General features: G+C 44.1%; 1 protein-coding gene across 1 annotated transcript; it reads right to left on the reverse strand.

Moving 5' to 3' along the window:
- Positions 1–4269: 4269 nt before the first annotated feature.
- Positions 4270–23899, reverse strand: LOC139582575 (cleavage and polyadenylation specificity factor subunit 2). The gene is made up of 15 exons (XM_071412700.1): positions 23756–23899; positions 23243–23408; positions 22798–22957; positions 22269–22374; positions 21898–22027; positions 18899–19014; positions 18500–18687; positions 17746–18036; positions 17440–17540; positions 16925–17128; positions 8821–8976; positions 8313–8535; positions 7292–7630; positions 6431–6565; positions 4270–5702 (listed from the first exon to the last, which is right to left on the reverse strand). Exons 2-15 carry the CDS (start codon positions 23389–23391, stop codon positions 5610–5612), a joined length of 2391 nt encoding a protein of 796 aa, XP_071268801.1. The 5' UTR covers positions 23392–23408; positions 23756–23899; the 3' UTR covers positions 4270–5609.
- Positions 23900–24047: the final 148 nt, after the last annotated feature.

Raw genomic sequence — 24047 nt, forward strand, 5'->3', positions numbered from 1 at the left:
TTACCCCACTCTTCCACCAAGGCACCTGCAAGTTCCCGAACATTTCTGGGGGGAATGGCCCTAGCCCTCACCCTCCGATCCAACAGGTCCCAGACGTGCTCAATGGGATTGCGATCCGGCCTCTTCGCTGGCTATGGCAGAACAATGACATTCCTGTCTTGCAGGAAATCATTGAGATTGCCTGCAATGACAACAAGCTCAGTCCGATGATGCTGTGACACAATGCCCCAGACCATGACGGAACCTCCACCTCCAAATCGATCCCGCTCCAAAGTACAGGCCTCGGTGTAACGCTCATTCCTTCGACGATAAACGCGAATTCGACCATCGCCCCTGGTGAGACTAAACCTTGACTCGTCAGTGAAGAGCACTTTTTGCCAGTCCTGTCTGGTCCAGCGCCAGTGGGTTTGTGCCCATAGGCGACGTTGTTGCCGGTGATGTCTGGTGAGGACCTGCCTTACAACAGGCCTACAAGCCCTCAGTCCAGCCTCTCTCAGCCTATTGCAGACAGTCTGAGCACTGATGGAGGGATTGTGTGTTCCTGGTGTAACTTGGGCAGTTGTTGTTGCCATCCTGTACCTGTCCCCGCAGGTGTGATGTTCGGATGTACTGGGTGTACCGATCCTGTGCAGGTGTTGTTACATGTGGTCTGCCACTGCGAGAACGATCAGCTGTCCATCCTGTCTCCCTGTAGCGCTGTCTTAGGCGTCTCACAGTACGGACATTGCAATTTATTGCCCTGGCCACATCTGCAGTCATCATGCCTTCTTGCAGCTTGCCTAAGGCACGTTCACACAGATGAGCAGGGACCCTGGGCATCTTTCTTTTGGTGTTTTTCAGAGTCAGTAGAAAGGCCTCTTTAGTGTCCTAAGTTTTCATAACTGTGACCTTAATTACCTACCCTCTGTAAGCTGTTAGTGTCTTAACGACCGTTCCACGGGTGCATGTTCATTAATTGTTTTTGGGTCATTGAACAAGCATGGGAAACAGTGTTTAAACCCTTTACAATGAAGACTGTGAAGTTATTTAGATTTTTATGAATTATCTTTGAAAGACAGGGTCCTGAAAAAGGGATGTTCATTTTTTTTTGCTGAGATTATATATTTGTCTAAAATATACAACTGTGAAATCCAAATACTATTGATTTTCCATTCTGCCTTTGTCATGTACAGATTGTCCAAAACATTGTCCAAAACATTCCCAATGAAAAAAACGTCGCTTTTTTTCAGTTCAGCCACATCCACCTACTTTACAATCTTCCTTAGGGTTGTTTTTTTGTGTTCGTTTTTTTAACAAAAATAACATTATTCTGCAGATGAGTGGTCAATTATTTATATGATGTATATGATGCCTTTACGTGACAAAGCACAAAGTCATCTGACAGCACAACACATTGTTATCACACCATTCTCTACCTGCAAAACAGCTCTCCATAATTTCAATCGCCATGCAGGCTGATTCATTGCCGTAAAGTACCACATTTACCAAGGGGGTTAAAAATGGGAAATCATTTTGACATGTAAATGTTTTTTAAGGTGAATTCAAATATTTTACATTGGTCCGTTCCCAGAGTTACTTTTTACATTTCCAACCCCTGTAGCCTACTAACTACTGTGTACAGGTTTGCTGTATATCTGAACAGCTTTCAAATTAACACTGGTATTGTCCCAAGTGACACCCTATTCCCTACATAGTGCACTACTTTTAAACACTGTCAGACCTATTCCCTACATAGTGCACTACTTTTAAACACTGTCAGAATCCCAAATGACACACCATACCTACATAGTGCATTACTTTTGATCAGAGCCCAGTGGGCCCTGGTCAAAAGTAATGTACTATATAGGGAATAGGGTGCCATTTGAGTCGCACACTGAACCCTACTCCTCTCATCACCAGCAGCTATTTTCACAGCATTGTCAGGCATGTCAAATCAGATAGTGCTCTCTCCCACTGACGCAGGCTGATTAGGATGAGCCGGAGAGCCAGGTCTCATTCTGCTGACTGTAGCTGTAACTACATGACAGTGGGAGCTAGCGCTAGCTGTTTGCTACGGGCTGAAACTGCCCTCATCCAGCTAGCATCGCTTCAGGTAACGCACACCAACTGTTCCGGTTGGTTTTGAATTGGAAAATATTCTGCCCCGTCTTTTTGCCAAGAAAAACTATCTTTCATGATCTAGGCTAGGGTAATATACAGGCAGTCACACACGCACAAACGATCAGCTGTATCTCATCCATAGCTCCATCATCTCTATCATCCTTTGTCCTCCATCCACAAATGCACACAAACAACAAAAAGCACCATTGTCTTATCACAAAGGCAACGTGGCAGCTGCCTGTATGATTGGCCCCTGGGATAATCTGGCAGTGCCTGCCTGCCTTTGTGGATGGATTTGTGCTCACAGAGATCGCCTACCTTGCATTGTAGGCCGGTGTGAGGAGCAGATTGCGTAAGAGGATCACCACAGTAACTGTGTAATTCAGAGGATGCTCAGCCCATTGCATCCCCAGCTACCCCAGCCATGCAGCCCCAAGCCAGCCCCTCCATGTTTGTTTTACTAGTGAGTGGGCATGACTGGCTCCCCTGCTGAGGACCATTACCACAGGAAGACGCTGGCACAGGGGGATTACCCAGCCCCGTGGAATCGAGGGGGAATTAGAGATCTAGAGACGGAGGGAGAGAGAATGGGGGGGGGGGGAGAAGCAGATCCCCCCTCATACCCTAATGCAGGAAACCAGGGATGTTTCACACCCACATGAAACTGTTCATACCTTCTGGAGCCCAGTCAATGAAAGCTGGAATGGACATTGTGGGATTTTGCTTTGTGTGTCTGTGACATATGTTATGTTTAGAACATTCTGTTTCCTAGAAAACCACTCCTCTTTCACATTATTCCATTGATGTCACTGGCAGCATTACGTGGTCCGCCTTGTGGGGGGAGGGATGGAGGGTGAGAGAGGATATTCACTCTGGTCCTCCCACCCCATGGTGCTCAGGAACACAACAGCGACTGGACTAATTTAACCTGATCTCAGGATAGATTATAAGGGAACTTGTTGAGTGAGTGCGGGAGAAAGGGCCTTCGTCCCGAATAGCAGCCTATTTATGACTTTTACAAGGGCCCATAGGGCTCTGGTCAAATGTAGTGCACTATATAGGAAATAGGGTACCATTTGGGAAACACTCAGGGGGCAGAACCCACAGGTCTCCTCCCTGGCTCCGGGGGACAGAGTGGGGCCTTAGTGGACCGAGGTGGCAGAGCGACTCATGATGTCCCATGGCCACGCTAGGCAGGCTTAGCTACTCGTTACATTAAAACAGGGGCTTCTGTGACAGAGTCAGCATTATGAAAGCTAAGAGGATTACGCTGATGGACATTTCTGGCGTTCTCGCCGTCAATTATCAAAATGAAAAGCAGTGACTGGGCAGGCCTGGCATGCCCTGCGGCACAGAGGAGCCTCTATCTCTCTCTCGGTCTGTCTGTCTTCTCTGTTTATCTCTATCCCATTCTATCTCCCTCTCACAGTCACAGAAGGGGTTACTGACGTTCACAAGTTTTTTTGTGCGTGTGCCTGTGCCATGGATTATAAAAAAGGGCATTTAAATTTTAATGTTTCTAAAGTGCAAAACTGTATGTTACGTAACTGTACTGTATAAAACTCTACTAGCCGCACGTCAGTGGGCCAGCCATCCATGCTGCTCATGCCTATAACTCCCTCCATCCATGATCCCTCGCTCGGCCCACCATGACTAGTGTGTTTGTGGCCCACCGTCCTCTGACTGGCCGCGGGGTCATACGTGGGGCGTTCTACTAGCAGACATGGACGTTGGTGTGACGTCATTGAGTGTGTATAGTGTGTGAGGTAGGGTGGTGCGTAGAGCCACGGCAGTGACCATGTGGTAGGAAGGCTTGGGCCCACCCTGGGGATTAGCACAACGCTGCCTGTGAACGATACGATGTGCCCCCACTGCTGCAGCAGCGGACATCAGCCAATGACGAGCCACGACCGAGCAGAAAAAAAGGCTGCTTTGTTAGTCACAACACTGACACCCTCACACACGGCTGTGTCTGAAATGGCACCCTCCTCTCTTTATAGTGCACTACTTTTCAGCATAGGGCTAAAAGAAGTGCACTTTAAAGGAATTAGGGTGCCATTTAGGCCTACTATGCACACACACACACCCGATACAATGGGTAATTCAAACTTCACAGGGATAACAATATTGACCTTATATGTGGATTAGAAAAATTAACAAACCAGCGAGCCATTTTAAAATCCATTTTTACTTTCCTCGGTCTCATAATTCACCTGATTTCAGTTACCTGAAATACAAGCATGAGAGAATGTACTATTCTAGTGTGTTATTTACATGACAGTGCATTATGCTAATTTACCAAGATATCACTGCAGGGACAATGTCATCTCTAACCCTGGAACTGCTGCTGTGTGAACACACTTGATAAAAGGAATCTGAGGCAGACAGAATGGATGAAACATGGCTCCATCTGGTGGCGTCAAACTGTAACTGCAGCAGTACCGTTTAGTAAAGCCCCTGTAATGGAACTTGCCTACATACAGGCAAATCCATTTAATCAACTCAGGAAGTAAAAATGAAAACTTAAAAAAATATAAAAAAATTGGACCTCATTGAAACACTGTTCACTTCCTGAATTGCCCCCAACCCTGCCTACAGCGTAAACACGTCTCGTTCCCCTCTCAACCCACGGGAAAATATATAGGAAACAAACACATTTATTTGTTCAGAAAAGGGAATTTAAAGGTCCAATATGCAGTAATCGCGCCGCCATTTCCTGGTTGCTAAAATTCTAATAATCTCAGTTTGTGACAAAACAAACGATGTATACTGTAGAGAATCATTGTACTATCTAAACCACGGTGAAATATCTTTTCAATAAACCAAAATATAGCATTTTTTGGCTGTTTGAAGCTGGTGTATGAATCCGAAAGTAAAAGATGCAAAAACAAAACGTAATGGGAAGCATCGAAATACAACAGATCTACCACTTCATAGACTTGCTTTCAATGAGAACGACATATCAAAAACTCCCATTTCTATGTGAATTTGGTTGGGTCACCAAAACATTACATATTGCAGCTTTAAAGAGAAACACAAAACAACAGATACACTGATAAACCATTCCAGCCTACGTCGAACGATGTTGGGACTCTCCAGCGGTGAGCTTTCACCTCGCTAGCCCAGTCCAGAGCCGAGGGGGCTTGAGGAGAGGTAAAAATTACCCTAAGGGTCACATCAAGGAGAGGTCACTCCAGAAAAGCCCATCTGTCTCTCACTGCGGTGGGGAAAGACACACAATAAACAGTAAACAGATTTTTAAATGGGGGGGGGGGGGGAGACGACAAATCAACACAGCAGTTGGAATTCAAACAGCTGGAGGCTCCCGAGGGGAGCTCAGGCAGCCTGTGTGTGGAGAACACCTAGAACCCTGTGGTCCTCTGGGTAATAGTCCTCACTCTCCTCCATCCTGTCTGTGTGATACTGTCATGACTGACACCATCTCTGCTGCATGTTGCTCCTCTCTCCTACAGGATACCACAGCATACTGCTGATGCAGCTCCTCCCTCCTACACCACAGCATACTGCTGATACAGCAGCTCACGGATCTTATAATAGTCATCACACAGGCATCCTTCCAGGCCGATGCGCCCCGCCTCCGTCTGTACAGGGGAGGAGACAAGGGTTAGAGGGGTCACACGTGCATTATCACTGAAAACTCCCAACATCATAAAAAATGATATATTTAAAAAAAATCACAAGCAGATGCAAAATGGAGATTAAGTGTTGCTGACTTTTGTACAGAAGCAGAAATGGTTTATTGTCACAGGTTCCTAGTCTTGGCTGTTACGTCTGCTAATTTCCAACTTTGAATAAAATGTATCATGTCGTTTCTGCGTCATCCTTCCTTCCCCAGAGCATTCTTGTAAATAAATAACAATCGCTATTAAATTGAAGTTAAATACATATATAGTTTTGTTGACAACACAACAAAACAACCCATGCACCCTCTGGGCTTATTTACCATTTCCCATGCAGCAGCTCAGTGAAAGGGATGGTTTAGGCTGTCACAGAGCGCTGAATGTAAGGAGCCTTGGCTAGTGTGACCTGGAACGGCTCATATCTCCTGTTTCTGTAGTGTGAGGCATCTTGATGTACAAGTACACCCCCTGGACAGGACGCTCGTCTATCACAGGGCCTTACCCCCAATCTCCTTAATGCTGAGTGCCAAGCAGAGACTTAGGTATGACTCGGCCAGGGATCGAACTCCCAACCTCAAGGCAGACACTAACTACAAGGCCACCGAGTTGGTGCAGAATGAACACAGGGCTGAATTAATGACCGTACTGTGTGTTGGGGAGGGGGGGGGACAGACGGACAGTAAACTTACCCTGCGGACGGCCACCATGTTGTTACACACCAGCACTCCTCCCACAAACTCAGCCTGGATGCCCTCCCTCAGCAGTACCTGCTTGAAGTCGGACAGGCGCGGCTCGTTGATAAACACTGACTGGTGGCCTGGGATCTGTGAGTTAGACAGGGTGTGCATGGGTTAGAACCACAACTGTTTTTTATACACCTGATCCAAGACCAGTTGGACTCTGTGGAACTAAAACCATACAGTCGCTATACATTGGAGGTGAGTTTAACAAGGCTTCTGTTTTCAGCGAACATGTTCAGTTGAACGATTTTAATGTATATTCCAAAATGTTATGGTGAAACATTGAACAGCACATTTTCAAAAGGATTACTGTGGTATTTTACAGGCAATAGTCAGACTGCAAATCACTTTGCTATTACTAATACACGGCCACAGGATTATCTGTGACGGCAGTTTAGACCCGAAACAGACACTTACGTTTGTCGCACACTACCAACTTTTTACTGACGTTAGCGGCTAACAAAATATACTGAACAAAAATATAAACGCAACATCCAACAATTTGAAAGATTTTACTGAGTTACAGTTCATATAAAGAAATCAGTCAATTGAAATAAATTCATTAGGCTCTAATCTATGGATTTCACATGACTGGGAATACAGATGTTTGTCACAGATACCATATAAAAACGAAAATGCGCCTCAGGATCTGATTACGGTATTCCTGTATTCCTCCCTCTCCCCCGGCGCCAGCGCTCGCTCTCCCCCTCCCCCGGCGCTCCCCCTCCCCCGGGGCCAGCGCTCGCTCTCCCCCTCCCCCGGGGCCATGGCTCGCTCTCCCCCTCCCCCGGGGCCAGCGCTCGCTCTCACCTCGTGGGCAGGCAGAGGCTCCAGGGTAGGGATGACATCACTCTCCTCCGACAGCTCGCGCACATCCTCGCCAAACAACGTCTTCATGGCGCGCTGCTGCGCCACCACGCTATGGTCTGTGGTGGCATCGTCAGCAGGGGTCACGTCCATGGCCAGCTCGCTGTCTTCCATAACCTCCTCGCCAGTTCCCTTCTCGCCTTTCACCATGCCCTCCTCAGGCAGCACGCCTGTGTCCACCTTGACCACGCGCATGTCCAGTACGCCGTCGATCCACGCCAGCTCTGTGTCCTTGGCGCGGCAGAACTGCAGCGAGCTCACCAGTGAGTCTTTCAACCGCACCTGGGGAACAAGAACACAACCTCTGATGTACATACGACAGAAAGTGGTTAAGCTCAACGTTTACGTGTTTCTATACATTTCTGCACATAAATAAAACTGCTTCTGTAGCTCAGTTGGTAGAGCACGGCGTTTGCAACACCAGGAGAGTGGGTTTGATTCCCTGGACCACCCATACGTAATACTAATGCACGCTTGACTGGAAGTCGCTTTGGATAAAAGTGTCTGCTAAATGGCATATATTATAATATTATTATAAACCTTATACACAATTGAGCCATTGTCTGGTCCAGAATTCTAAGATGGCTTGACCTGGGTTTGATTAGTTACAGCAGGGGTGGGCAATTCCAGTCCTTGAGGGCCTGATTGGTGTCACAGTCTTGCCCCAGCTAACACACCTGACTCCAATAATCACCTAATCATGATCTTCAGGTTAGAACAACATTTGATTAATCAGCTGTGTTTGCTAGGGATGGAAAAAGAGTGTGACACCAATCAGGCCCTGGAGGACTGGAGTTTCCCACCCCTGAGTTACAGTAACCGTGACTAAAGCACATCAACTTTCTGACTGGTGAATAGTGATAACAAAATGATATGTCAAATGGGTCAATTAATCACAGGGCATTAGTCAAAAACCTGTCCCAAAATATCCTGCATGAGCATGTATTTTTGTATGACATTCTACCTGGTAAATGTGTGTCTCACTGGTGGCGTCCACAGTCTCCTGCAGCTTGGGCGTGTAGACCTTGATGTCCTTGGTGAAGGCCTTGCAGGACTCGGCCAGGTCCAGGCTGGCCTCGGGGGGGCCATGCACGATCACCAGCTGCCGCGGCTTCATTTGGTTAATGATCTTCTTGATGGAGTCACCGTCCGAGCGACCCTCGTAGTCGATATAAGTTACCCTGGCTCTGCACAGGAAGATCAGACCAGAATTGATAATTTCTCAATATTTTAAATATGCATTATTAAGATTTTTTTTTTTTACTTTTAGGATCATATTAGAAAGAAATGGGCACAATTCATATTTTGTGCAAATAAAAAAATTACTTAATAGTCTTGGCAGTATAATTAAAATCACAAGCTTACATTTTTCAGCAATATGCCTTGTATGTCATTAGAATTTACGTCAGAATGATTTTAGCAGTGAGGCTCTGAATACGTCTGCTCTCATTTAGGTGTTTGGGCCCAATTACTTGATCTCTAGGTTCTCCGTAGTGGAAGTACACTTGGTGGGTACTTTGGATGAGGAGTCCTGGTCCATGGGTTCGTCCCCGTTGGCCATGCCCGACTCCAGCTTGTTCTTCTCCTCCTCAGTGGCCTGGAGCTCTGGTACCAGGAAGTCCTCCGGTCTGGAGACAGTCATTCATTAGTACAATATTGTGTGACGCCATCTGGAGCTGCTACAAAAAAGATTCCAATGCATAGCTAGAGCTCATTATCCAAAGGGGTTTCCTGTTTCGATTTCTACATTACCTGATCTCTCCATAATACTACTAGTTCACTGACTACAGTACCTGATGATCTCTCCATAACACTACTAGTTCACTGACTACAGTACCTGATGATCTCTCCATAACACTACTAGTTCACTGACTACAGTACCTGATGATCTCTCCATAACACTACTAGTTCACTGACTACAGTACCTGATGATCTCTCCATAACACTACTAGTTCACTAACTACATTACCTGATGATCTCTCCATAATACTACTAGTTCACTGACTACAGTACCTGATGATCTCTCCATAACACTACTAGTTCACTGACTACAGTACCTGATGATCTCTCCATAACACTACTAGTTCACTGACTACAGTACCTGATGATCTCTCCATAACACTACTAGTTCACTGACTACAGTACCTGATGATCTCTCCATAACACTACTAGTTCACTAACTACATTACCTGATGATCTCTCCATAATACTACTAGTTCACTGACTACAGTACCTGATGATCTCTCCATAACACTACTAGTTCCTGATCTCTCCATAATACTACTAGTTCACTGACTACAGTACCTGATGATCTCTCCATAACACTACTAGTTCACTGACTACAGTACCTGATGATCTCTCCATAACACTACTAGTTCACTAACTACAGTACCTGATGATCTCTCCATAACACTACTAGTTCACTGACTACAGTACCTGATGATCTCTCCATAACACTACTAGTTCACTGACTACAGTACCTGATGATCTCTCCATAACACTACTAGTTCACTGACTACAGTACCTGATGATCTCTCCATAACACTACTAGTTCACTGACTACAGTACCTGATGATCTCTCCATAATACTACTAGTTCACTGACTACAGTACCTGATGATCTCTCCATAACACTACTAGTTCCTGATCTCTCCATAATACTACTAGTTCACTGACTACAGTACCTGATGATCTCTCCATAACACTACTAGTTCACTGACTACAGTACCTGATGATCTCTCCATAATACTACTAGTTCACTGACTACAGTACCTGATGATCTCTCCATAACACTACTAGTTCCTGATCTCTCCATAATACTACTAGTTCACTGACTACAGTACCTGATGATCTCTCCATAACACTACTAGTTCACTGACTACAGTACCTGATGATCTCTCCATAACACTACTAGTTCACTGACTACAGTACCTGATGATCTCTCCATAACACTACTAGTTCACTGACTACAGTACCTGATGATCTCTCCATAACACTACTAGTTCACTAACTACATTACCTGATGATCTCTCCATAATACTACTAGTTCACTGACTACAGTACCTGATGATCTCTCCATAACACTACTAGTTCACTGACTACAGTACCTGATGATCTCTCCATAACACTACTAGTTCACTGACTACAGTACCTGATGATCTCTCCATAACACTACTAGTTCACTGACTACAGTACCTGATGATCTCTCCATAACACTACTAGTTCACTAACTACATTACCTGATGATCTCTCCATAATACTACTAGTTCACTGACTACAGTACCTGATGATCTCTCCATAACACTACTAGTTCCTGATCTCTCCATAATACTACTAGTTCACTGACTACAGTACCTGATGATCTCTCCATAACACTACTAGTTCACTGACTACAGTACCTGATGATCTCTCCATAACACTACTAGTTCACTAACTACAGTACCTGATGATCTCTCCATAACACTACTAGTTCACTGACTACAGTACCTGATGATCTCTCCATAACACTACTAGTTCACTGACTACAGTACCTGATGATCTCTCCATAACACTACTAGTTCACTGACTACAGTACCTGATGATCTCTCCATAACACTACTAGTTCACTGACTACAGTACCTGATGATCTCTCCATAATACTACTAGTTCACTGACTACAGTACCTGATGATCTCTCCATAACACTACTAGTTCCTGATCTCTCCATAATACTACTAGTTCACTGACTACAGTACCTGATGATCTCTCCATAACACTACTAGTTCACTGACTACAGTACCTGATGATCTCTCCATAATACTACTAGTTCACTGACTACAGTACCTGATGATCTCTCCATAACACTACTAGTTCCTGATCTCTCCATAATACTACTAGTTCACTGACTACAGTACCTGATGATCTCTCCATAACACTACTAGTTCACTGACTACAGTACCTGATGATCTCTCCATAACACTACTAGTTCACTAACTACAGTACCTGATGATCTCTCCATAATACTACTAGTTCACTGACTACATTACCTGATGATCTCTCCATAACACTACTAGTTCACTGACTACAGTACCTGATGATCTCACCATAACACTACTAGTTCACTGACTACAGTACCTGATGATCTCTCCATAACACTACTAGTTCACTGACTACAGTACCTGATGATCTCTCCATAACACTACTAGTTCACTGACTACAGTACCTGATGATCTCTCCATAACACTACTAGTTCACTGACTACAGTACCTGATGATCTCTCCATAACACTACTAGTTCACTGACTACAGTACCTGATGATCTCTCCATAACACTACTAGTTCACTGACTACAGTACCTGATGATCTCTCCATAACACTACTAGTTCACTAACTACATTACCTGATGATCTCTCCATAATACTACTAGTTCACTGACTACAGTACCTGATGATCTCTCCATAACACTACTAGTTCACTGACTACAGTACCTGATGATCTCTCCATAACACTACTAGTTCACTGACTACAGTACCTGATGATCTCTCCATAACACTACTAGTTCACTGACTACAGTACCTGATGATCTCTCCATAACACTACTAGTTCACTGACTACAGTACCTGATGATCTCTCCATAACACTACTAGTTCACTAACTACATTACCTGATGATCTCTCCATAATACTACTAGTTCACTGACTACAGTACCTGATGATCTCTCCATAACACTACTAGTTCACTGACTACAGTACCTGATGATCTCTCCATAACACTACTAGTTCACTGACTACAGTACCTGATGATCTCTCCATAACACTACTAGTTCACTGACTACAGTACCTGATGATCTCTCCATAACACTACTAGTTCACTAACTACATTACCTGATGATCTCTCCATAATACTACTAGTTCACTGACTACAGTACCTGATGATCTCTCCATAACACTACTAGTTCCTGATCTCTCCATAATACTACTAGTTCACTGACTACAGTACCTGATGATCTCTCCATAACACTACTAGTTCACTGACTACAGTACCTGATGATCTCTCCATAACACTACTAGTTCACTAACTACAGTACCTGATGATCTCTCCATAACACTACTAGTTCACTGACTACAGTACCTGATGATCTCTCCATAACACTACTAGTTCACTGACTACAGTACCTGATGATCTCTCCATAACACTACTAGTTCCCTGACTACAGTACCTGATGATCTCTCCATAACACTACTAGTTCACTGACTACAGTACCTGATGATCTCTCCATAACACTACTAGTTCACTGACTACAGTACCTGATGATCTCTCCATAACACTACTAGTTCACTGACTACAGTACCTGATGATCTCTCCATAACACTACTAGTTCACTGACTACAGTACCTGATGATCTCTCCATAACACTACTAGTTCCTGATCTCTCCATAATACTACTAGTTCACTGACTACAGTACCTGATGATCTCTCCATAACACTACTAGTTCACTGACTACAGTACCTGATGATCTCTCCATAATACTACTAGTTCACTGACTACAGTACCTGATGATCTCTCCATAACACTACTAGTTCCTGATCTCTCCATAATACTACTAGTTCACTGACTACAGTACCTGATGATCTCTCCATAACACTACTAGTTCACTGACTACAGTACCTGATGATCTCTCCATAATACTACTAGTTCACTGACTACAGTACCTGATGATCTCTCCATAACACTACTAGTTCCTGATCTCTCCATAATACTACTAGTTCACTGACTACAGTACCTGATGATCTCTCCATAACACTACTAGTTCACTGACTACAGTACCTGATGATCTCTCCATAACACTACTAGTTCACTAACTACATTACCTGATGATCTCTCCATAACACTACTAGTTCACTGACTACAGTACCTGATGATCTCACCATAACACTACTAGTTCACTGACTACAGTACCTGATGATCTCTCCATAACACTACTAGTTCACTGACTACAGTACCTGATGATCTCTCCATAACACTACTAGTTCACTGACTACAGTACCTGATGATCTCTCCATAACACTACTAGTTCACTGACTACAGTACCTGATGATCTCTCCATAACACTACTAGTTCACTGACTACAGTACCTGATGATCTCTCCATAACACTACTAGTTCACTGACTACAGTACCTGATGATCTCTCCATAACACTACTAGTTCACTAACTACATTACCTGATGATCTCTCCATAATACTACTAGTTCACTGACTACAGTACCTGATGATCTCTCCATAACACTACTAGTTCACTGACTACAGTACCTGATGATCTCTCCATAACACTACTAGTTCACTAACTACAGTACCTGATGATCTCTCCATAATACTACTAGTTCACTGACTACATTACCTGATGATCTCTCCATAACACTACTAGTTCACTGACTACAGTACCTGATGATCTCACCATAACACTACTAGTTCACTGACTACAGTACCTGATGATCTCTCCATAACACTACTAGTTCACTGACTACAGTACCTGATGATCTCTCCATAACACTACTAGTTCACTGACTACAGTACCTGATGATCTCTCCATAACACTACTAGTTCACTGACTACAGTACCTGATGATCTCTCCATAACACTACTAGTTCACTGACTACAGTACCTGATGATCTCTCCATAACACTACTAGTTCACTGACTACAGTACCTGATGATCTCTCCATAACACTACTAGTTCACTAACTACATTACCTGATGATCTCTCCATAATACTACTAGTTCACTGACTACAGTACCTGATGATCTCTCCATAACACTACTAGTTCACTGACTACAGTACCTGATGATCTCTCCATAACACTACTAGTTCACTGACTACAGTACCTGATGATCTCTCCATAACACTACTAGTTCACTGACTACAGTACCTGATGATCTCTCCATAACACTACTAGTTCACTGACTACAGTACCTGATGATCTCTCCATAACACTACTAGTTCACTAACTACATTACCTGATGATCTCTCCATAATACTACTAGTTCACTGACTACAGTACCTGATGATCTCTCCATAACACTACTAGTTCACTGACTACAGTACCTGATGATCTCTCCATAACACTACTAGTTCACTGACTACAGTACCTGATGATCTCTCCATAACACTACTAGTTCACTGACTACAGTACCTGATGATCTCTCCATAACACTACTAGTTCACTAACTACATTACCTGATGATCTCTCCATAATACTACTAGTTCACTGACTACAGTACCTGATGATCTCTCCATAACACTACTAGTTCCTGATCTCTCCATAATACTACTAGTTCACTGACTACAGTACCTGATGATCTCTCCATAACACTACTAGTTCACTGACTACAGTACCTGATGATCTCTCCATAACACTACTAGTTCACTAACTACAGTACCTGATGATCTCTCCATAACACTACTAGTTCACTGACTACAGTACCTGATGATCTCTCCATAACACTACTAGTTCACTGACTACAGTACCTGATGATCTCTCCATAACACTACTAGTTCCCTGACTACAGTACCTGATGATCTCTCCATAACACTACTAGTTCACTGACTACAGTACCTGATGATCTCTCCATAACACTACTAGTTCACTGACTACAGTACCTGATGATCTCTCCATAACACTACTAGTTCACTGACTACAGTACCTGATGATCTCTCCATAACACTACTAGTTCACTGACTACAGTACCTGATGATCTCTCCATAACACTACTAGTTCCCTGACTACAGTACCTGATGATCTCTCCATAACACTACTAGTTCACTGACTACAGTACCTGATGATCTCTCCATAACACTACTAGTTCACTGACTACAGTACCTGATGATCTCTCCATAACACTACTAGTTCACTGACTACAGTACCTGATGATCTCTCCATAATACTACTAGTTCACTGACTACAGTACCTGATGATCTCTCCATAACACTACTAGTTCACTGACTACAGTACCTGATGATCTCTCCATAATACTACTAGTTCACTGACTACAGTACCTGATGATCTTCTCCATAACACTACTAGTTCACTGATCTACAGTACCTGATGATCTCTCCATGACACTACTCAGTTCACTAACTACAGTACCTGATGATCTCTCCATAACACCACCACACTACTAGTTCACTGACTACATTACCTGATGATCTCTCCATAACACTACTAGTTCACTGACTACAGTACCTGATGATCTCTCCATAACACTACTAGTTCACTGACTACAGTACCTGATGATCTCTCCATAACACTACTAGTTCACTGACTACAGTACCTGATGATCTCTCCATAACACTACTAGTTCACTGACTACAGTACCTGATGATCTCTCCATAACACTACTAGTTCACTGACTACAGTACCTGATGATCTCTCCATAACACTACTAGTTCACTAACTACATTACCTGATGATCTCTCCATAATACTACTAGTTCACTGACTACAGTACCTGATGATCTCTCCATAACACTACTAGTTCACTGACTACAGTACCTGATGATCTCTCCATAACACTACTAGTTCACTGACTACAGTACCTGATGATCTCTCCATAACACTACTAGTTCACTGACTACAGTACCTGATGATCTCTCCATAACACTACTAGTTCACTAACTACATTACCTGATGATCTCTCCATAATACTACTAGTTCACTGACTACAGTACCTGATGATCTCTCCATAACACTACTAGTTCCTGATCTCTCCATAATACTACTAGTTCACTGACTACAGTACCTGATGATCTCTCCATAACACTACTAGTTCACTGACTACAGTACCTGATGATCTCTCCATAACACTACTAGTTCACTAACTACAGTACCTGATGATCTCTCCATAACACTACTAGTTCACTGACTACAGTACCTGATGATCTCTCCATAACACTACTAGTTCACTGACTACAGTACCTGATGATCTCTCCATAACACTACTAGTTCACTGACTACAGTACCTGATGATCTCTCCATAACACTACTAGTTCACTGACTACAGTACCTGATGATCTCTCCATAATACTACTAGTTCACTGACTACAGTACCTGATGATCTCTCCATAACACTACTAGTTCCTGATCTCTCCATAATACTACTAGTTCACAACTACAGTACCTGATGATCTCTCCATAATACTACTAGTTCACTAACTACAGTTCCTGATGATCTCTCCATAATACTACTAGTTCACTGACTACAGTACCTGATGATCTCTCCATAATACTACTAGTTCCTGATGATCTCTCCATAATACTACTAGTTCACTGACTACAGTACCTGATGATCTCTCCATAACACTACTAGTTCACTGACTACAGTACCTGATGATCTCTCCATAATACTACTAGTTCACTGACTACAGTACCTGATGATCTCTCCATAATACTACTAGTTCACTGACTACAGTACCTGATGATCTCTCCATAATACTACTAGTTCACTGACTACAGTACCTGATGATCTCTCCATAACACTACTAGTTCACTGACTACAGTACCTGATGATCTCTCCATAACACTACTAGTTCACTGACTACAGTACCTGATGATCTCTCCGTACTCATCCCATTTGACCCTCTCCTCGTGGGTGGGGAACATGGGGTAAGACTTCTTGGCCTGTTTGAAGAAGCTGCCCTTGCGGACGCCGTCTCCCTTCATCATGAGATCGTGGTGTTTGGTTTTCACCACCGCCGGCAGCTCCAGGTCATCCTCCATGTCGCTCTCATCACTCGAGTCCACGTCCACCCTGAGACAGACACAAATATATTAGACACACAATCTTGCTGCGTTTCGTCACCTCAAAGACGAACACATCTTCATTCCTGGAGAACAACCGTGCTGTTATGTGGTTGTCTCACCTAGTTCCCTTAAGATGGATGCACTGTAAGTCGCACTGGATAAGAGCGTCTACTAAATGACTAAAATGTCATCTGTGCACACATCCAAACACACAGAAAACAGCTAAATAATACCCCAAACCCGCCTGGAAGAATATGATTCACAGTGCAGTAGTATTGTGAATACGAATAGGCCAGAAATAAAGTGTCAGTGACTCACTCTTTTTCTTGTTCAAGTTTTTTGGCAGCTTCCTTCTTCATTCTCTCTTTCTCCAGGTATTCTTCCAGCTCTCTGCCTTCCAGCTTCACCCGTTTCCTAATCTGTCAACATGACAACAAAAATGTATGAAAAGGGGGGGGGGGGGTGAGAAAGCCAGTGTGACATATCAAGCTGTTCCCATGCTTGAGTTGAGATGGAAACAGAGACAGGAAGAGCCATATGGACACGCTGCACAAACAGATAAATCCCCAAATCTGAGCCAAAATGGCAGCTCTTCTTCCCTAAAGTCTTCTCTTATAGTTTCACCTCCAGGTCCAGCATCTTCTCCCCGGGGTTGTCGATGAGGTAGCGGCCCAGGGTGCCGGGCGTGGTACGGTAGGTAAGGATCACAGAGTTCTTGGCGTCCTGACACCATTGGATGAAGAGCTCGCGGGAGAAGCCAGACTCCAGGTCGGGCTGGCTGCAGAGCACCACCTTGGGGCTGGGCACGCGGGCCAGGTCGGCCAGGCTGTGGCACAGGGACAGGTGGCGGAACTGGAAGGGGTTGTTGCGCTTGTCTTCGAAGCAGCGCATCAGCTTGTCACTCATCCACTCCACCTGTAGGGCAGAATATAACAGAGTCACCACTATTGTTACCATGCCTATTACAATGACAGAGTGATGCAAGACGGACTGTTTGAGGTACCGTTTGTGACATGCTACATTTTGCGAAATATATTAATCCCGTGCCACAAAATGCTAACATTTTCATACCTTTCAGAAGATGCAGCATGTTACATATGACAGCCCATTTAAATGAGTAGTGAGCACACTATTGAAACATGAATAAAAGCACATAAGCACGTATATGTAGATGGTACTGGACCTGGGGATTATTATTATTATTTTTTGATCTTTCAAATACTTTTTAGCTGTGCTCACATGTTGCAACTATACCAACAGAATAGTCCCGAAAGTGCAAACCCCACCCATCTGGCACTCCAGGCAGGCTGAAGCAAAGACTCAGATTTGTCTGGTACTGTGTGGTCAGGTAATGAAAGGGTATGTGTGTGACTCAGACCTGAGACTTGGAGAACTCCACCACGTTGTAGCTGACGTTGTTGAGCAGGGCCAGAGAGTAGACCCCCAGCCCGGCATCCTTCGTCCTCCAGATCTGGTCCAGCAGCTGAGCCAGCTCCAGTACACGGCCTGCCGTATCCACCGCGATCAGCACGTTGCCGTCGCCGCGTAGGGTCTCCATTACATTGGCTGAAGGAGGGGGGGACGATTGGTAAACCACTTTTTCTCTCTCTTCATATTCAACCAATAGGTATTACTGTAGCCTGGTCCCAGATCTTTTTGTGTTGTCTGGCCAACTCCTATGGTCATGACTTTCCAGTGACCACAGGTAGTTGGTAAGACAGCACAAACATATGTGACCAGGCTAGGATTGCAGATGATTGAGTGTTGATTAACTTACTAAGGAGCTGCTCGTCCCTTTGCTTGCGACGTGGCTGCACGTATGTAGCGTTGAACGAGTCTGTGATGAGAAGAGAGGGACGACTCACCGACTCCAACGTACACCCATTCAGGTGGCTGGAGAAAATAAACAAACAAAATAACCATCGTTCTCCCTCTACTCAAGTCGCTCGCTTTCTCCGCCACCGACAGCTCTCTCTCCTTCCCACCCCTCAGCTCGCCTTCCCACCCCTCAGCTCTCCTTCCCACATCTATCGCTTGCTCTTCTCTCCATCCCTCCACCCCTCAGCTCGCCTTCCCACCCCTCAGCTCTCCTTCCCACATCTATCGCTTGCTCTTCTCTCCATCCCTCAGCTCTCCTTCCCACCCCTCAGCTCTCCTTCCCACATCTATCGCTTGCTCTTCTCTCCATCCCTCCACCCCTCAGCTCTCCTTCCCACCCCTCAGCTCTCCTTCCCACATCTATCGCTTGCTCTTCTCTCCATCCCTCCACCCCTCAGCTCTCCTTCCCACCCCTCAGCTCTCCTTCCCACATCTATCGCTTGCTCTTCTCTCCATCCCTCCACCCCTCAGCTCTCCTTCCCACATCTATCGCTTGCTCTTCTCTCCATCCCTCCACTCACAGAGTGTTTGTTTAATAGCTTACTGATTCTGTGAGGCACCAAGCCTCACACACACATGTCTGATAAACAATTTCACAAATTCAGCTGTTCTTAAATCTTTGCTATGCTTTAATAAAGGCTTTACACTTGTTCATTAGACCAGCCTCTCTGGTATTATTTATAATGTATTTAGTGTTGTTTACACTGTTCCAAATTGTCTGAAAATTTTGATTTATAATAACTCCCCTTTATCTCCTTATTGCTATTATTAGTACTATAATGATCATCATTATAATAATTAATGCCATTATGATTAGTAGGCTTAGTATAGCAGCCTATAACCACCACCAAGCTGTAGGCCTAAGAGCGCATCCTGTTTAGACTTAATACCGTAACTTAGGCCTGCTTCAATACTTATATAGGCTACTGTATCTATCTATCATTCATTCCTTCACATCACACATCAGGAGTGATTCATGTTTTTAAGTGCAATCAAGCATTTTAGTTTTAAAATAACATAGTGACCCTTGAATAATTAGTAAATAAACTATTCCATGTTGGCAACTGCATTCACGAATGTATGCAACTGTTATAACCAAAAAATAAAACTTAAGACTCTACGGTACACTTATAATTGATTTAGTGTTGTTCCAAACGGTCATAAAAAGTATATTAGAATCTAACAGCACCTGTTTGACACACATATGTACGCAGCGCTTACTCCTCACCTTTTTATTAATCTCCAGTATTTTCCACAACTTTTTTGGTCTAAACTCCACTCGCCGTGTTTGGAGGAAGAAGAAGGATGAGTACAACCCCAAGAACAACATCCCAACCGTGAAGCATAGAGGTGGAAACATCATTCTTTGGGGATGCTTTTCTGCAAAGGGGACAGGACGACTGCACCGTATTGAGGGGAGGATGGATGGGGCCATGTATCGCGAGATCTTGGCCAACAACCTCCTTCCCTCAGTATGAGCATTGAAGATGGGTCGTGGCTGGGTCTTCCAGCATGACAACGACCCGAAACACACAGCCAGGGCAACTAAGGAGTGGCTCCGTAAGAAGCATCTCAAGGTCCTGGAGTGGCCTAGCCAGTCTCCAGACCTGAACCCAATAGAAAATCTTTGGAGGGAGTTGAAAGTCCGTATTGCCCAGCGACAGCCCCGAAACCTGAAGGATCTGGAGAAGGTCTGTATGGAGGAGTGGACCAAAATCCCTGCTGTAGTGTGTGCAAACCTGGTCAAGAACTACAGGAAACGTATGATCTCTGTAATTGCAAACAAAGGTTTCTGTACCAAATATTAAGTTCTGCTTTTCTGATGTATCAAATACTTATGTCATGTAATAAAATGCAAATGAATGACTTAAAAATCATACAATGTGATTTTCTGGATTTTTGGAGATTCCGTCTCTCACAGTTAAAGTGTACCTATGACAAAAATTACAGACCTCTACATGCTTTGTAAGTAGGAAAACCTGCAAAATCGGCAGTGTATCAAATACTTGTTCTCCCCACTATATATATGTAACGGATGTGAAATGGCTAGCTAGTTAGCGGGTACGCGCTAGTAGCGTTTCAATCAGTTACGTCACTTGCTCTGAAACCTATTAGTAGTGGTGCCCCTTGCTCTGCAAGGGCCGTGGCCTTTGTGGAGCGATGGGTAACGATGCTTCGTGGGCGACCGTTGTTGATGTGTGCAGAGGGTCCCTGGTTCGCGTGTCGGGGCGAGGGGACGGTTTAAAGTTATACTGTTACATTGGTGCCGTGACCCGGATCACTGGTTGCTGCGGAAAAGGAGGAGGTTGAAAGGGGGGTGAGTGTAACGGATGTGAAATGGCTAGCTAGTTAGCGGGTACGCGCTAGTAGCGTTTCAATCAGTTACGTCACTTGCTCTGAAACCTATTAGTAGTGGTGCCCCTTGCTCTGCAAGGGCCGCGGCTTTTGTGGAGCGATGGGTAACGACGCTTCGTGGGTGTCAGTTGTTGATGTGTGCAGAGGGTCCCTGGTTCGCGTGTCGGGGCGAGGGGACGGTTTAAAGTTATACTGTTACATATATATATATATATATATATATATATATATATATATATATATATATATAGAGAGAGATTTTTTAACACAGAGCATCAAGTCTGATCCCGGCCCAATCAAATCAATTGCGTTCTAGACCTCTAGTCATCTGTGCGTCTTAATTATTTCATCAAACAATGCACTTAAAGCATCAGACAAGCTCAGTGCATAGAGTTGATTAAAACACATATGGAAAAATACACATGATCAAATTTCGACCAATCGATTGGTCGAAAGAACAGACGACTCTCGGGCAACCAAGATTTATTTATTTTTTTAGTCTGGGATGGCCCTCTACTCACATCTCTCCCTCCCTCTACTCACATCTCTCTTTTGTGGTTGAAGTCCACAGCGTAAACAATCTCCTCCTCCCCATCCTTCACAATCTTCCAGATGGTCCCTCCGATCATGTGACCAGCAGGAAGTGGAGTGATGGACAGACCATGTCCTTTCCCTGTAAACAAAAAGTAGAAAGGTCGATTGAACCAGTGTTTTATACTAGGCCAAAGAGATCACTACAACAGGAGGCAATCGAAATTGGACAGACCATGTCTTTCCCTGTCAAATAGGAAAGATGGATTACTGGATACCAGTGTTATGGTTTGAACAGATACAGTACATTACTCAGCAGGAGTCAATAGAAATGATATATTATAATCGAGTCATTATGTAACACTGATACATGGATTACTGACCTTTCAGATTGACAATCTGGGAGTACTTCAACTGCTGGATTTTGTCAAAAGCGCAGTCCACATCATCCAGGGTGAACAGGTTGAAGTCCTCAGTGTTGTTACGCGACTACCAAAACAACAGATCACAAGTGAGAATAGTTTTACTGTTACCCCCTCTGCCCCCACGTTTCGGTTTTACAGTGCACTGTTACCCCCTCTGCCCCCACGTTTCGGTTTTACAGTGCACTGTTACCTCTTGTACTCCCACCCCCCCCACGTTTCGGTTCCCCACATTATTGGTTTTTGCCCTAGCACTACACAGCTGATTGAAATAATCATCAGACTTTGATTATTTGAATCAGCTATCTAGTGCTAGGACCCCAAAAAATATGTGCACCCCTTGGGGTCCCCAGGACCAGGATTGGGAAACGCTGGCGCAGTACATTGCATACATCCCCTAGCCTGGTCCCAGATCTGTTTGTGCTGTCTTGCAGAGTTGGCAAGACACCAAAAACTGATCTGGGACCAGGTTAGCACACCGCTGCCTCACCTGATACAGGTCATACATGAACATCTGACCCATCTTGTAGACGGGGATGGTGGCATATATGGGGCAGTTTAGGCCCAGCTTGCCCACAGCATAGGGCAGGGCCCCCAGGTGCAGGGGGTCGGGATGGGAGAGGAGCACCGCGTCAACCTGGTGGACATACCTGGAGAGGAGGAGGAATGGCCCATAAGAAATCTGATTGACTGGGACAAGTTCTAGTTGTTGACTTTAGGAATCAATTCAATTGAGACTGGGGTGGGGATGTCTAGATAGCTGACATCGAGACTCTCAATTAGTAACTCCAATCACATTTTGCCCTGCCCGATGTACCCCCTTCATGTGTAACCAATCATTAGGCCTATGTTCTGAGTCTTCCCAAGTAGTCCATTTAGATATGCCAAGTACCCCATTGAGAACTACTGGCTTAGATTATGATGTGGGCTTCTACCTTTTCATGGAATCAATGATGTCCATGGAGAAGCTCTCATCCCAGCCACAGTCCAGGAGGAAGCGGAACTCATCCACCTGCAGCAGGTAGCAGAGGGCAGACTCCTCCTGCACCCCTGACACAGCAGTCAGTTTGATAATAGACGTCATTTTCCTCAGCTGTTATACTACAGGGACAAGACATAGAACCATTAGTTAACTAGCTATTAACAAGATTATATTTTGAACCACTTCACATGCAGCAATATGACTGAGGTATGCATGTATTGTAAAATGAAAAATGTAAACAGCCATGGTCCATAAATGGTATGGACATGATACAACTTCACAGCAGTTTCAAGATTTACTAGACAATATAACACTATTTATAATACAGCACTGACGTTAACTAGTTGAGATCACAAGCTAAAGTAATTGTTAGCAGTCCCAGCTAGCTAACGTTAGCTAGCATGCTACGTTTGCTAGCAGACAAATGTTGCTATTACAATGGGCCATAGACTAACGAGTAACATACCATCAAGTGCCATATAGGTTTTAACTTCAATTGATCAAAAAATTCAATAACACGAAGAGTCTAACATTATAATATTATGACATTTTTAGCAACAATTGTCCACACTTCTTCCATCGACTCAGACATGTTTGCCGCTGAAACGTCAAAGGTCACTGGGAGATACTATTAAATATATCTATGGCGGCGTAAATATAAATAATTGTATTGCCAAAGAAGAAATGCACTCGTTTTACTATTCAAATGAAAATTATCCTCCAGACTAATTAGCTCATATTCTGAAGTTCAAGACATA

Source organism: Salvelinus alpinus, chromosome 8 (assembly GCF_045679555.1).
Source record: "Salvelinus alpinus chromosome 8, SLU_Salpinus.1, whole genome shotgun sequence".
NCBI lineage: Eukaryota > Metazoa > Chordata > Actinopteri > Salmoniformes > Salmonidae > Salvelinus > Salvelinus alpinus.